The 15,439-nt window shown below is 38.2% G+C and overlaps 1 protein-coding gene across 4 annotated transcripts in view; it reads left to right on the forward strand.

Annotated features, from left to right (window-relative positions):
- The window catches only part of CPNE4 (copine 4), a 233,255-nt gene that overhangs the window by 42,582 nt on the left and 175,234 nt on the right, over positions 1–15,439 (forward strand). For all 4 annotated transcript variants that reach the window (XM_067291402.1, XM_067291400.1, XM_067291399.1 and 1 more), the window contains one exon: positions 4,184–4,371. In XM_067291402.1, coding sequence (XP_067147503.1) covers positions 4,192–4,371 — 180 coding nt within the window. In that variant the 5' untranslated portion in view covers positions 4,184–4,191. The remainder of the gene's footprint in view (positions 1–4,183; positions 4,372–15,439) is intronic.

Below are 15,439 nucleotides of genomic sequence, written 5' to 3' on the forward strand. Positions count from 1 at the left end.
TATCTCCAAGGATGGAGACTCCACACCCTTTCGGGGCAAACTGATCTGGTGTTTGATCACCCTTACCATTATTTAAAGAAAGAAAGAAAGAAAAAAAAAATCCTCCTGAGCCTTCTCTTTTCCAGGATAGACAGTCCCAGCTCTCTCAGCCTCTCCTCATATCAGAGATGCTCCAAGCCCTTAATCATCTTAGTGGCCCTTCACTGGATTTGCTCCAGTAGCTCCATGTCTCTCTTGTACTGGAGAGTCCAGCACCAGACCCAGCACTCTAGATGTGGCCTCACCAGTGCTGAGCAGGAGAGAAGGATCACCTCCCTTGACCTGCTGCCAGCACTCTGTCCAGTGCAGCCCAGGACACCATTGGTCGCCTTTGCCACAAAGGGCATTTTGTTGGCTCATGGTCAACTTGTTGTCCACCAGGACACTCAGGTCTTTTTCTGCTTCTCAGCTGGTTGGTCCCCAGCCTGTACTAGTGCATGTAGTTGTTCTTCCCTAGGTACATATTCATCCCCAGGTTTATCCCCACTTGCAACAACTTTTCCCCAAATCTCTTAAAAAATGTCTAAAGAACACAGTTTCTACTAAATGAGCTCTGAATCTCCCAAATGTGGAATATTTCTGAGACTGGAGCTGTCTTCCAAAATCCTCACCTTTTCTTCATATTGCATAGGATACATGGTGCTATCAAGGTCTTTCACACATTTTTTTGTTAGCATAGTATGTGCTTAATATTTCAGCACAGTATACTTTAAGACAGAAAAACTTTTTTGTTTTTAACAAGTAATACTGCCTTTTTCCTTGTTGTTTCACCATTGAAAGGTGAAAACATGAGGCCCATTCTTGCCTTCTTGTTTTCTGCAATCTAACACTGGCTAATGAGTTTGTGTGGGAGTGAAATGTGGGTAGCGTATACAGATAAAGACACTATTTTCCTGTTTTCAAGAAGAAATGAAAGAATGTATGCAGCAATGGACTAGAAAGTTCAGTAGTATGTGACCTATCATTTAGTTCATTTACTTTCATATCTACTCCATCCCTTCTCCCTCAGAGATATAATTCTTAATTAGTGAACAGAAAAACTGTGTGGACATTGAAAGAATAACGAGGCACTAATGAAGTGAAAAGGGAAGAGTTTGTATCAAGGAAAAATGAATACTGTAATTTATTCCTCCATCAGTAGTGTAGCCAGATAATTGACAAAAAGCTTCTTAGGCAATCTTTGCCTAAGTTTAAGTAAAAATAATACTTTTTTTTTTTTTTTAAGCTACTTTTGGTAGGCTCAAAATCTATTTTTCAGATCCCTAGCTTCCTGGTAACATGACATCAGTACAACAGCCCAAACTGGTGATTATATTAAGAGAAGAATATAATGGGACAAAAGAATGGCTTGATCTTTTCTGTTGATAAATTTAGAACTTGTAAAAGCTAAAGTAAGTGCTGTAGTGATAAAAAGAAATATAATTTTATACTTACCCGCCATTCCAAAAAAACCCTAGTATATAATTATTGTGGGAGGAAGAAAAATACATCTCTCCCTCTCATTCTGTTACTTTTTCCCCCTTCTATTTAGTGTTGAAATCATCCGGTTTAATTAAATCACCAACCCATTTCTGCACAAAGGATGACATTTCATTAATGGCATAAGATGTGCATGAGACAGAATTAACCCAATTTTCAAATGAATTTCAATTTGGAAAGGGCAGTGTGTAAAAATGTCTTATAAATGTGTGAGATGAGGTCGTTGAGCAGCTTTTTGAAGGAAATGGGATTATAGGATGATGAATAATTAGGCAACAATCCCTCCTCTTCCCCCTGTCCCACTGGCTTCTAATGCTCTTTTTGTAATCTGAATAGATGGAAACTTAGGTAACATCATGTGTCATGGATATATTAGAAATAGATAAAAGAACAGACTTGTGATGAATGCTAGCAAAATACATATTTTCTCAGCAATTTTTAGCTAAATAGTAGCCTTCAGCAGCTCTGTTGAAGCTACTGCTATCTTAATGATTTCCGTTGGTGAGGGGGAGGGAAGGGCAACAGAAAGAAGAATACCAGTCTCCTAAACATTGTTTTGAGTTGTAGTTTTTGGTAGCACTTTTTCTGGACATTTAATTGTGGTACTTTGATGCATCAGATGTCAGGCCCCTCTTGGCTGCATTGCAGTGCTTCTCAAGTTACGATCTTGTCAGAGCACTTCAGATTCAGGTGGACACCAATTCCTCTCTGCTTGCCCTTGGTTTCAACCAAAGACTGTGATCTTGTCTGCACTGAAATGAATGACCCTGCACAAGATGTTCCCCACCATGTAAAAGACATTGCAATGTCAACTGTCTTAACTAACTTAAACTGGTTTATTCCTGTGTAGAAGTTGAATGCTTTCTTTGGGTTGTATAACATGACCTAATTACAATATCTTCTCCATATTTTGCTTCATATTTTCTGTGTGTTTTTTTGTCTTTCTTTCTGGTCATGTTTCTTTCTGAGTGGTAAATACAAAGAAATATAATTTAGGTAGTAGAATTTACAGGTAATGGGACGGGGTGAAGGAGGCTGTCAAGATTTTAGGCTGTGAGGTACTATGGTGGTATCTCATGAGGTACTATGGTGGTATCTCATATTCTAAGGAAGCCCGTTGTACAGGCTACATGCCTGTAGATCCTGAGCTAGGAGAAGTGATTAGAGTCTGTCCACACCCATTTGTTTTAGAAACATATAGAACCCAGCAGTCTGAGGGCTCTCACAGCAGAGATTGGAGAGAGGGGAAAAAAAAAAGGCATGGAAAGTACTGATTTGAAGAATTGTTTTAAATGGGTAATGTGATCTCCTCTGGAGGGGAAGCAGATCTGCTTCATCATTCAAGCTTAAGTTCCTAAAGCTAATCTGTGTTTCTGAGAGTTCCACATGGTATTGCCACTTCTTTCTTTGAATTTAGAAGTATCTTTCTAGTTTTGCCTTTATGATTAAAAGGGACACTGTGTATTTTTTTTTTTTTTTTTTTTTTTTTTTAACTTCAGAGCCTGGGAAGGACGGTTTCAATTTCATTTCCAAGTTGCTACAAGTTAACTTTTATCAAAACAGTTTTTAAAAACCATTAACCTCTGAGAACTGGGTGTTGTACAAGAGACAATGAGGAGGATTTAAACAAGCCACAGAAAAACAGTTAATAATCTGTTAACATAAATCTGCCCTCTAAAAAGTGTCAGATTACTTTTTTGCAGCTCTTCCTTTTGGGGGAAGGAAAGGATAAAGGTAGTATGCCTCATATTAAGGTATGGATTTTTAGGGGTCAGATTATGAAGCTCAGAATGAGTGGGCAAATTAGTGTTCCAATATTCCTTATTGTTTCAAATATGATCATGTAGTGATTTTGATAAGCACCGTTAAAAATGTGCTTCGTTGCTCTTCTGGTGAGAGCAAAGGCTTGAGCTACAAGATTTGTGGTGGTGGTGTTTATAATGAAGTGCAAGGGCCAGGGATTTGCACTACTCCAGCTGTGTGAGTTCATGTAAGTAACTGTGATTCCTGACCCAAAAGAGCAGATAATGCATAACGACAAGATTGGCCAACATAACTCTCCTGCCCTCCTGCCTGGACCATCAATCTCAACTATTTGCTTGGAGATGGGGGAGGTAATGTTCTGTAGCAAGTGTGGAAATAGTGAAATGTCTTTTAGAATTTAAGTTCGATATGAAAAGGGCCTTCTCCTCCTGGATTTAGGCAAAAAGTTTGGGTAAGATGAAATATACTTTTTAGGTGGAGTATAGAGAAATAAAAGGAGATTGTAGGACTCCTGAACCAATTTAATTAAACTTCATTACTGGAATAAGGTACTATCAGGTGAAGTTCAGAATTACTGTCTGCCCTTTGGCTGGGGGAAATGTGGCTGTAAAAACAGGAACAGACCTGTAAATTGAAGTCACAATTCACCCCTAGAGTTGTGGGGCATGGTGGACAGTTTCATCTGGAAGTTGGCTTATTTCTAAATGTGAACGATGATAATGTATTTCTTTCTTCCATAGACATTACTTTGATTTTTTTTTTTCTTTCTTTTTTCTTTTGCTCTGGATCTTGCTCAGAGTTACGGGTCCCATTGGCTAGCAGAACACTATTGGCTTCCACATGGAAGGAAGGATTGTATTGTGTGTACGTTGTTCTTAATGGGCCCTTTCTCTCCTTACAGAAAAAGGAATGAAGAAAATGAGCAACATCTATGAATCAGCAGCCAATACGCTGGGAATTTTTAACAGCCCATGCCTGACTAAAGTGGAGCTGCGAGTTGCATGCAAAGGCATATCAGACAGGGATGCCCTCTCAAAGCCAGATCCTTGCGTCATCCTTAAAATGCAGTCCCATGGCCAGTGGTTTGAGGTGAGTGTCTAATAAAGTAAAAATGATTCTTCAGGGATTGTATAGTGAAGCTCAGGTAAAGTTCAAATAGTAAGTGCAATAAAGAGAAAAAGTGATTTGAAGCCTGTGGCGAGATCTTTAAGATTGAAGGGAGTTTTTCCATTAACTCTTAACACGCTTGGAACCAGACCCATAATGATATTTTGAACTTCTCCTCTTTGGGTCTAGATTAAAAATAAGGATGATAAGAGAATAAAGCGATATAAAGCTCTTCCCTTTAGGCACTCTTGTTTCATAAAAGCTATATAATAGCAGAGATAATGATAGTGACCATTATAAAATGCTTTCCAATCTAAAGGAGAAAAATGCTATGGAAGAAAAAAATATTATTAGTTGGTAAGGAATTCAGTGACAGGGTAGTTTGATTTGCAAATTTTGAATATTGCAGTTGGATTCACAGTTGACATTAGTAACTTAAACTAATGTCTTTACCTAATCAGTTTGCCAATCATGGATTGTATGTTTAATTATAATCCTACCTCATATTATTTTAGTTAATCTTAGAAATCATTTGATTGAGGAATGGAAACAAGATGTCCTAGAGACATGCAAGCTGTAAATGAGGAATGTTAGAACTGAATGTTATATTTTAAATAAAATATTAATTATATATCAAATAAATAAAATATTAGTTATATTATTTTAGCTAAAAGTTGTACTTGAGTGTCTGTGCTAATCAAGCTCAAATCTGTGAGGTTTTTGTGAAAAGTAAGCATGCAAAAATTAGGAACATGTCAAATCCAAATCTTCTCTTAATTTGAGTATTCATCCCTCACTCTTTAACAGCTTCAGCATTCAAAATAAGATTATGTTAGTTACCAAAGAAACTAGCTGTAAGCATACGCAGAAAACAAAATTGTAAATTGATGCATCGTTTAATTTAGCATTTTCAGTCAAGTCTGTCAGGCTTTGGGGGTTTTATTCCAAATGAATGGTTTTGACTTGGGGACCTCTGAAACTTTTTCCAGTGGAGGATCAGCACCAACATATCAAATTCAAGTTTTCTGGAAGTAGCCTTGCCTTTCTTAGTTAACTGCCATGCAACCACTAGATGGGCCTCTGGTAGAAAGCCACTCTATAAATACAAATACATCTCTCATGATTGTCCTAGTGCTACAAAATCAGTGTCTTCACATAGTGAAATTTATAGTATACTAGTTAGCAAAAAAAGGTAATTGTAGTTAGCCATGTAGAAAGGAGCATTTAGCTACTCTTGCTCTGTGTAAAATCACTCAAATAGTAGGAATTAACCAAGCAGTGGATTAAAGGTCAAAATGAGAGAAGTCTTTGCATTTGTAACGGACAGACCCAAAACTTTTGAGCCATTTCAATTCTCTGAATAACTTTGAATTATTTGAACATTTCACAGTTTTTTTATGTGACCTGTTATGGGCAGGGTAAGTAGATTTGAATTATATATTTTTAAGTTGTAACTGAGATGCCCTTTATTTGATGTGGTTTTTAATTTGGAAAGTGATTGTCTGAATAGAATAATCTTGCAAAACAGCTTGGCTCACTGATCTGATTCTCATCTCACGTCAGTTGCTTCCAGTGTCTAATGAAAGTCCAGGGTATTCATTTTAGTATGAACAAAAAGTTTTTATTAGTTCATGTTCCTATCAGTGCTGCAGAGCTAATACAGCTTTGACATGATGAGCCATTTCCTATTCTGGCCCACACATTCTCAACAGAATTTTTAATTAAGTTCCAATTGCTGAGTTAAATTGAGCAGAGTCACTCAGGTATAGCTGAAGACATAATTTGGCTGAAAGAATCTTCTGCTGATGACAGTCATCGATCCAGCAAGACCTGAGGTTGCAGACAGACTAGTAATTAAACAAAACAAAACAAAAAACCTAGCTATTGGTGAAGTGAGTATATTTGACAGAGACGTCACTGACTGATAACACAAAGAGGAGTGGAACTCCAGATTTTTCTTTCAGTTATTCTCATGTCCTGCAGCACTACTTGCATCATAAAGATTTATTATGGAACTTTTTCTTTCGGTATGGAAGTGTAGTGTAACATCATCTCAAGTTTTCCCAGATAAGGCTTTTCTCTCCTTCCCTGGCCCCCCTCTTCAGAGCTTTGCATCTATGGATTTAATGACTCTATATGTTTGTCTTGAATTTCTACATACCTGAAAGCCCTTGTGGGTTGAATGTCTCCACAAAGATTGCAGCAAGTCTAGAAATATCTAGTGTTACTAAAACATGCATACTAACTACATGTTGTGGTTGTGTCCATGATTTTTGAACAGGGAGCAGTTGGGTTGAAGCTACCTGGAGTACAGGTTGTGGTCCATATAGCTCTGCAAATAGGCACTGTTGGAATGTGTGAGTGGTACCGACGAGCGGCTGCCCAGCCCCTAATATGCCAGAAGCAGCTGAGGCTGGTGGGCTGAGGCCGATGGAATTGCACTGTATGTGCAAGCATTTGGAGACGCTAGCAAGTGATGGATTTACTGTGCAGATGTAGACCATCCCCCCCAAATGGGGAATCTACATATATTTCTGCCAGCAAACATTTTGATTAAAACATGGCATCCTGTCTCTGGGGGATAAAGAGGATTTTTTTTCAGTTCTGCAGAACTGTGTGCGTGTATGTGTTTTTGTGTAAATTATGCTATCTGCATATATAAATATAGCATGAAAATATTTGTGCTGTTGTAGGGTAGCATAAAAGCAGTTTCCAGAAATTGGAAATTGTGTATGTTAGTTTCTGTCTTATTTTGAAAAGAATGGTCTTGATGATGGCCGTGTTGCTCCGCAGTTGTGAAGCCGTTAAGAAAACAGGCAGGACATGGACAAGTACTCAAAAAGGTCCCAGTGTTGTCCCCAGTTCTGGCATGGATGTGCTTGCCGTCTTTCTCTTCCTGTCTGTCTGAGTAGGCGTTTACCTAAACACACATACGTATAGGTACACATACAGAGATGTGTGTGGGGGATATGTATATTAATGCTGTTTCAGAAGTGCTATCTCAACCAATCTAGAATTAAAATGATATATTGTGTCTCACAGGAAAGTCAGCAGCCTGCTCTTTCTCTTGAATGAAGTTTGCATTTCTAGCCTGAGATGACAGGGTGTGATATAGCAGAATTCCAGATTGTGCTAACCTTATGTCCTAAAAGATAATTTGCTGATCTGGGACTGAATTTTGGCTCTCTTGGCCTTAGTTTTAGGCAGGTACAGCTGCAGAGTGGCTGTAGATGTTTTATTTTTAAAAATTCTTTGTTTATTAGAATCACTTAGCTGTTTTTCAATATTGATTTGATCACGTTCAAGGAGTTTAATTACTGGACTAAGCTTCAGGATGGTGGATGGCTAAATGGGGTAGTGGAAACAGGCAAAGTTATGTGATGATAAATTCATCCCCTCTGATTATTTTACCCACCTGCAGTGCAAATATTTTTGTGTAATAAATGTGTATTATGTATAACTCTGCAACCTTAAGCCGAGATGCACTAGCACTGAAATTCTCGTCGTTTCATTATTCCTGAGAAAATATCTTGGCCCTATTTACAGGTTATCTGTGTATGGCAAATACACCTATTACTTTGGAAGTCTGCTAGGTTGCTGGGCTGTGCAGTCATACAAGATTTACATGAGATCAGGAGGTGTGATATAACCTGATGTAGCCGGAGGGTAAGTGATGTCTGTAGCTATGAAAATAGAAGAGCAGCTTTGGAAAATAGAAGAGCAGCCACTTTTGGAAATAATGAGGGGGGGGGAGGTGGGGAGTGGCAGAGTGTTTTCTCTAGCTGTGTTCTTGCAGCTTTCTGCAACAGCAAATAGCGTCTACTACCTTGTGTATTTGTCCAGCCAGCTGGACTCTTCCCCCCCCCCCCCAAAAAAACAAACAAACAAACAACAAACCCACAACTTTTTCTTTAATTTGAAGTAAGTGCATGGCAAATAAATAATGCAGCACCCAAAGATAACACGTAGTTGCTTAAAATTCATGTCAGTAGAGGTGGGTGAAATTTCTTGGATGAATAGGTATGTTTATTGAAACAGGTTTATTCATTGAAATGTTGACTGGAGTCAAAAATTCAATGAAATTCAGTGAGTTTTAAGACAAACACATAGGAAACCCCCTCAACTTTTCAAATAAAAAAGCATGGGTTTGCTGTTCAGCGTTACATTTGATTCAAAGGTCAACTTGATTTGGTTAGAAAAATGAAGCAGATGGTTTTCTTTGGTCAAAACAGGTTTCCCTTCTGTATTTTTGTTTTGTTTTGGGGGAAGTTGCTTGCTTGTTGTTTTTGATTTGACCACTCACCCTGTACATCCTCACAGACCTTTGCATAAAAAGACAGTAGAGACCAGTTAGTCTAAAAATGCATTAAACTAGTCAATCTGTAGAATACCATTGGACCCTACTAAATTGTCTACCTAGGAATCAAGCTGCAGGCAGGACACAATCTTGCTCTTCCCTTTTATTTGTTTTTTTTCCTGTTCTCTTTTGCTTTGTTTCTGAATCAGTTCCATTGTCCTTCTCCTACCTCCTCCTTCTGCCTCCTTGCTTGTCTCAGCTGCTGATTTCCATTTCAAGCCCTGCTGCATTATTTTGCTCCACTGCATATTGGAGGATGGGAGAAATTCCCTGTCCCTTCCTAGCATGGGAGAAGGCTCTAAAGAAAAGACCTTAAAGTAGACTTCTACTTGTTTCCATAGATACCTAAAAGTCTCATTTTATCCATCTGTGGCTGTTACAGCCCACAGCAGAGAGGGAAGGGAGAGATCCAGTAAACCATAAAATTGGGGAGTTTGTGGGTTGACATGTTCCACGACTCTAATGAACTGTTCCAAAATAACTTCAAAAGCATTGAGGAGAATATATGTAACTAAATAAATATATCCTTTTCAGTTCATATAGATGAACACAATCATAGATGAAGCATTTGGATGGAAATGAAACTTTAATTATCAGAAACAACTACTGAAAACAGCAGCCATGCAGAATCAGACTCGAGGCCTGTTTAACCACTGTCTTGCTTCTGCTAGTTGGTGACAGCAAAGAAGTGTATGTGATCAGGGAAATGTCTTTCCAGTTTGTTGTGCCAGCCCAGGGACATTTTAAACAGGAGTTTGTGTTGTAGTAATTAACAATGTTGGTATATTTTTTTTTCTTCCATAAATTTGATCATAATTTAATTTTTTTATATTTAAAAAAATAAACTTTCACAATGTTCTGGGACATACAGTTCTTCAGCTTAAGTAGTTTTGGAATCAAGTAATATTACTTGTCATTTTTGGACGTGCCACTTGCTAGATTCATTTTAAGCCTGTTGTTGTACCGGAAGAGACACCTTGAAAATCCATATTCATTTTCTCTATGCCGTTTGGGATTTTAGTCTTTCAATTAATCTGTGACTGTATGAAAAGGCAACTATTGTGTCCCATTTTTCGAAGATTAAGTGCATCTATACCATCAAAGAGCATGGATTAATGTGAATGGTTGTTTGAACCATGTTATAGCAACTCTTTTCAAAGGTTTTGGCATAGCATCTCTTTTTCCATAGATACCTCAAAATTTTAGAGCAGTGGCTCAGGAATTATCATCTGCTTTAAATACCTGCAAAGCTTCACAAAAGGCTGTTTTATTGGATGTCTGGCTTTTTGTAAAGTGTTTTTTTTTTTTTTTTTTTTTTTTTTTTAACTTGGTCAGTGATAGAGTAACTTCTAGTTACTCTTTTTCTCTGATTTCACCCTAAGATATCAACTTGATCTACAGGCGTCCAGTACAAAATGAATTGGTAAGGAATGAGATAATAGCAGGTTGAGCAGACCACCTCATGAAGATTTTTCTCTGACAAAGAATTTAGATGATGAGATCTGATGAGGTGTTTTGTATTGGATTATGGACAATTTGGTGACAGGAAAGTGCTTTCACTCAACAACTACTTTGAAATTAGCTGCGCTCATTGTGAAAAAATTCCTGATTCATTTGCAGATCAAGTCTTGTTCTCTTCTAGGTATAGAATGGTAGAAAATGCTATCTTCATTTTCTCTGGGCAAGTTTAGGACAATGTCTTTAATGAAGTATTAGATTTATTGGAAATACCTTTGGAACCATGCAGATCTTGGTTGATGAAAGCCAAATTGAGTCTGTGGTGGAAATGATCAAGACATTCATCAGAAAAGAAAGGTAATGAAATTCTTTTTAACTAAGCCACTGTGTGGCCTTAGTCCTACAATTCATGACTTGAAGCTGGCAGTCTAGCTGACCAGCCCCTACTGCCCAGATATCTCAGGTCATCAGAGGACTTGATATTGGGCACAGATCCATGTACTGCCCATCTTGGAGAGGTTGATCTGTTAGTGCAAGTGTTGCTCGCTCACCTTTGGACCTAAGAAGAAATGGGAACGCTACTGCTGAATTCTTTTCCCAAGGAGTGTTCCTTGAAGATGATCCTTAATAGTTTCTCAGGCACCATTAGAGCCCTCTTGTTCTGACTCCAGAATGATCCGCAAACCAAAAGCTGTGATTTATTTAAACAGCAGCGATGTGCCTATGTATTTGGCTTTATAATCTATTGTGTTCTAATAATTCATTATTGTGTTTTTCTTTCTCCCATGTCTTTAAGTGTATGTTGATGCTATTGAATGCTTCCTTGCTTAAGACAGCTTGGTAACCTGTGTTGTTGCCAAGATTTGTTTTTAGCTTCTGCTTTCTTGTGATGAGACGTTTCCCTGAAGTCTTTCTGTATGGTGAGAATGATGAAGACAGCTCGTCTCTTTGAATCACCACTGGGAGTCTGCAGGGTCAGGCTGCAGGCTAATTGAATATTTTATCTTGGTCCATTTTCAGTCTGAATTCATCTAATTGGTATTTTACTTTCCCAGCCTTAATATTTTGGAGGCATCCTCTGTTCCAAAGGTCTGTCTGTCTGAAGAGCTCCTGTCATTAACTCAAAAAACCAAACAAACGAGAAAAACAAACAAAAATGTGGTTGTGGTCTTGCTCTACAATAATTTAAGCAGAGTAGGCCTCTGATGTTGACAGCAAATCACCAGCCCTCTTCTGAGGAAAAACAGATTTGGTATTTTTCCTTTTAAACTCTTCCTGCCTTACACAGTGGTGGTTTTTTTGTTTTTTTTTGTTTGTTTTTTTTTGGGGGGGGGGAAGCATGTGCTCACTGAAAGTCCATTTCAGTATAATCAAGGCAGGTGGGAATCCACTGTGCAGTTTTCCTCTCTGCCTTTCAGAACGTCTTTCATAATATTCTGTTCAGCTTCTAATGCACAGAGTGCATTTTTATGAATGTGTGTGTATGAACTTGAAACACAGAATTGCGGTTTATGCCATTCTACTTTTTAAAAAGAAACACAACTCTCTTCCTCTCCCTAGTCTTCCACAACTTCTTATGCAAAGTCAGAAGTCTGAAAACTAAAGACCTTAAATCTTTTGTGTTGGCAAACAAATGATTAGAAGCTGATAGGGGAAAACGTTTTCTTGTGTGCCAAGTTCAGAGACTAGAAATGGACTATATCATTTTTTAAGTACACCCCAGGTAGTAATAAGTGATTCTTTATATTAAATCCATTTTATAATGACTCTTTTTTTACCTTCATCCATCACTGCTGCTTTCTTTTGAGCTTACTACTTGTCTCAACATTTAGACATAGCCACAGTGCTTTTTCCCCCCTGTCTTTTTAAATCAAATGGTCTTTAAATTTGAGCGGATTTGAATCAGACAGGTTGTCTCAACTGAAGGCAAATGCTGTCACTTTAAGACAATGTAGATGACATAATATTCCTCTAGCTCAAACACCGGTCAGTGCCTCCGTAGTGCAGTTCATGAGGCAGAGTGCATGCACAAAGGAGAGAAAGAGAAAACCTGTGTTGCAGAAATCTGTTTTCTTGCTGTGTGTGGTCTTACTGTGTTTCTTACTGTGTGGTCATGTTTGCGCTGGCTTCTGCTTCGTTGCTAGAGCTGCGGGATCCCCCTCCTGCAGCAGCAGCAGCAGGAGACTGGGTTCCGATTGTATCTGTCCAACTCAATCTCTTCGTGTGCCCTGCGTTCATGTCATGGCAGATGGAAGAGACTTTTCTAGTAGTTTGAATAAATAAGAGTATTCCTGGGAAGTCGGGAGCATTTGTGCATAGAGGTGGTATGAGCTGCAAGGTCTCTCCCTGATTCTGCTGCCCAGAGCATCCTGTATTGGGAGGATCTGTTGTTGGGACCAGTTTCCAGGAGCTGTCTACCTGGTAAATCTGCCCCTGGGGCAGCCATGGAAATTAAAGAATGAAAAGACCTGTGGGATCATATAATCAGTCTTCCAAATTAGAAAATAGTCACCTGCTTAAAAATCAGTTTAATACTCTACTAGGTTAGATGAAAATACGAGGGACTGGCACTTGTTTGCATCCTGTTTTAGCGTCCATTGGATTGGAGGTTGTGGAAATGATTAAATAACACTGTTCAATTCTTGTGAACAACATCTATATAACAATACTCCAGCTACCATCTTCAATTAGTGCAATTGAATTTTTGCAAGAAACACTGTTTTTTATCTTCCCATTTGTACCTGTGAAAGAGAGCTAACTCAAGTACTCAGTTATCAGATTTCTGTGTGTCTTTGCAAACACTTGTGTCTTGTTGCTGGTAGAAGAAGTCTTGACTGGTTTTAGGCTGCCTGGAAATTTTACCTTCATTGTAAATGCAGACATGAAATACGAAAAAACTGGGAGGAGTTCTCATCCATTTTTCTATTTATCACATTTTGTCAAAATATGATGGCTGACAAAGTATATGATTTATTAGTCAGCTTTTTTGCCCGAGGAACATGGTACTCAAATTGCATTTTTCCCTCAATTGTGAATATTCCTTTGCTATTATTGCATTTTCATCAGTATTTCTAATGATGCTAAGACATGCTTACAAATACTGCCTGTAGCCATGCTGCCTATTCTGTAGTTCTCACTTCACGCTTCACAGGTCTTTCTTAACTCTTTCTTAGAGTAGCTTTCCATGGAAGCTGTGATTTTTAAAGTGTATTCTCAGTCATATTAGTAAAACAAGAGTTTTCCAATATCTACTTTTTAAGTCAGGTCAATCCTTGTAGTTTTAATTTGTGAGTAGGTTTTAAAAAAAAAAAACAAAATTCTTAATATTTTCAGAATTACCAAAGCAAGATAACAGGAAAAGAGAGGCTTTGCAGTGCCCAGTGTTTTGTCAGGACTAGATAACTGGCTTGTTTATCTATCACTATTTATATGTCCACAGAATAAGTATGAAGTTGTCTCTTACACCTGTAAGACTGGATACTGGTCTATGGTATTTATTATTGGTACTCTTTGTTTTATCCAGACTATATATAGGGTTAGGAATAGGTCAGAGGGCTTGCAAAGACTCTCCTTTTTGTAGCTAGTTGGGAATGATTTTCTGCTGCTGCAAGAAGAAACGAGCATAACTTTCTTTAAAGATCTGTGATAGTAATCACTGATTGGCCAAAGAAGGACGTGTGCTTTTCTGTACACAAGCAAGTAACAGCAGCCTTTGAGCAGAACGAAGGCCTCGTCGGATAACTGCTTAAGGGAGGGAGAGGTATCCTTATTGTCTAAGTGTCCCTGTGGGGCAGAAACAAAGCAACTTGCCCAAGAACGCCCAGGTTGTGGTAGATCTTCGGCTGTGGCTCCCTTGAAAGCCAAGATAAAAGAATTGGCTGCAGTGAAGGATAAGGTCCTTGGAAGAGCTTTTTCAGTGGCCTTCAGCAAAGTGAAGGAAGCAAAGAGCTGATAAGAAAAATATGAGAAATGATTAGAGAAATGCTGCTGCTTTAAAAAAAAAAAACAAATCAAAAACTGTTTTGATTCATTGTGAAGGGGTAGCACAGAATTACACTAGTTTATGTGGCTGAACAGCCTTGAGGGAACTTCAGCAGAAATTCAGTCTCAATCTGTGGAGTGTGAAGGGAATGTGCTACCACTGTTAAGCATGTCTGACTGCTTTGGGTATCCTTTGACTGGCATCAGTTGGGAGGAAAATGCTACAATTCTGCATGGAAGGAGTTATCCTACTGCTGTCAGCATGGCCCAACACTCAAAAATAGATTTTTGATCCTCTTGCACACTTTCCCATGCAATTTAATTATCTATCCATCAGTGTAATATTTTAAACTTAGATGAAGAGTGGAAGGCTTTTATCATGGACGACAGATGCATATTTCAGATTAGCTCAGTGATGTGTCTGCCTCTCATGAGCTATTTATTATAGATATACAAACTTTGCACATCTCCAGGATAAATTTTTAAGCCTGACTTGACTTTAGTGGTCTGACAGATTGTGATAAACCTACAGTAACAGGAATCTTTGGAGCTGGATTGTACATAGATAATTCACTTGATTGATTCAGTACATTAATTCTTAACCTATAGCACCAGAACAGGGACTGGCAGATTGCCAGCATCCTGAACCTCTTCTGCTTTTACTGGGAGGGATGTTAGGGCCTAGTATGAATTGTTTCCCTGAGGTTCTAATATGGGAAGTGCAGTTATGAAAGACTGGGAATAACCAATTTAAGAAAACAAGCCGGCTTTGGATGTTCTTCAGAAAGTCTTCTGTGCAAATATTGGTTGACCAGAGATACCAAATTCATTAAGCTGGTTTGGTTTAAAACCGGTGCATAACTAGATATCATGCTATTGATATGAATTGGTGGAGTTTAAGTTTATGCCAGGAAAAGTAAAAGCAACTCAATTGGAACTGTTTTGTTAATAATAAAACAAATGTACAGAATCTAAATTTGTGTTGGGCCTCAAGTCTTCTTTTTCTTCACTAGGCTCTGTTCTGCCGTAATTCATCTTCTCTCATGTTTGGTACTGGCCAAAACCGTGTTGTATTAGCTATGTTGTAATCAGGCCAGAATATAGACTCCGTAAAAGCTAACTGAGAATTTAAGTGTCCAAACTACTTTTCCATATAGAAATGCTGGCTTTATTTGTTAATAGGTATTTCTACTCTTTGCCCAAGATTTTTTCCTTTTTTTAAAAAAGGAGTGCATTGACTTTTTTCTTTCTCCC

The sequence above is a fragment of the Apteryx mantelli genome, chromosome 2 (genome assembly GCF_036417845.1).
Source record: "Apteryx mantelli isolate bAptMan1 chromosome 2, bAptMan1.hap1, whole genome shotgun sequence".
Classification (NCBI taxonomy): Eukaryota; Metazoa; Chordata; class Aves; order Apterygiformes; family Apterygidae; genus Apteryx; species Apteryx mantelli.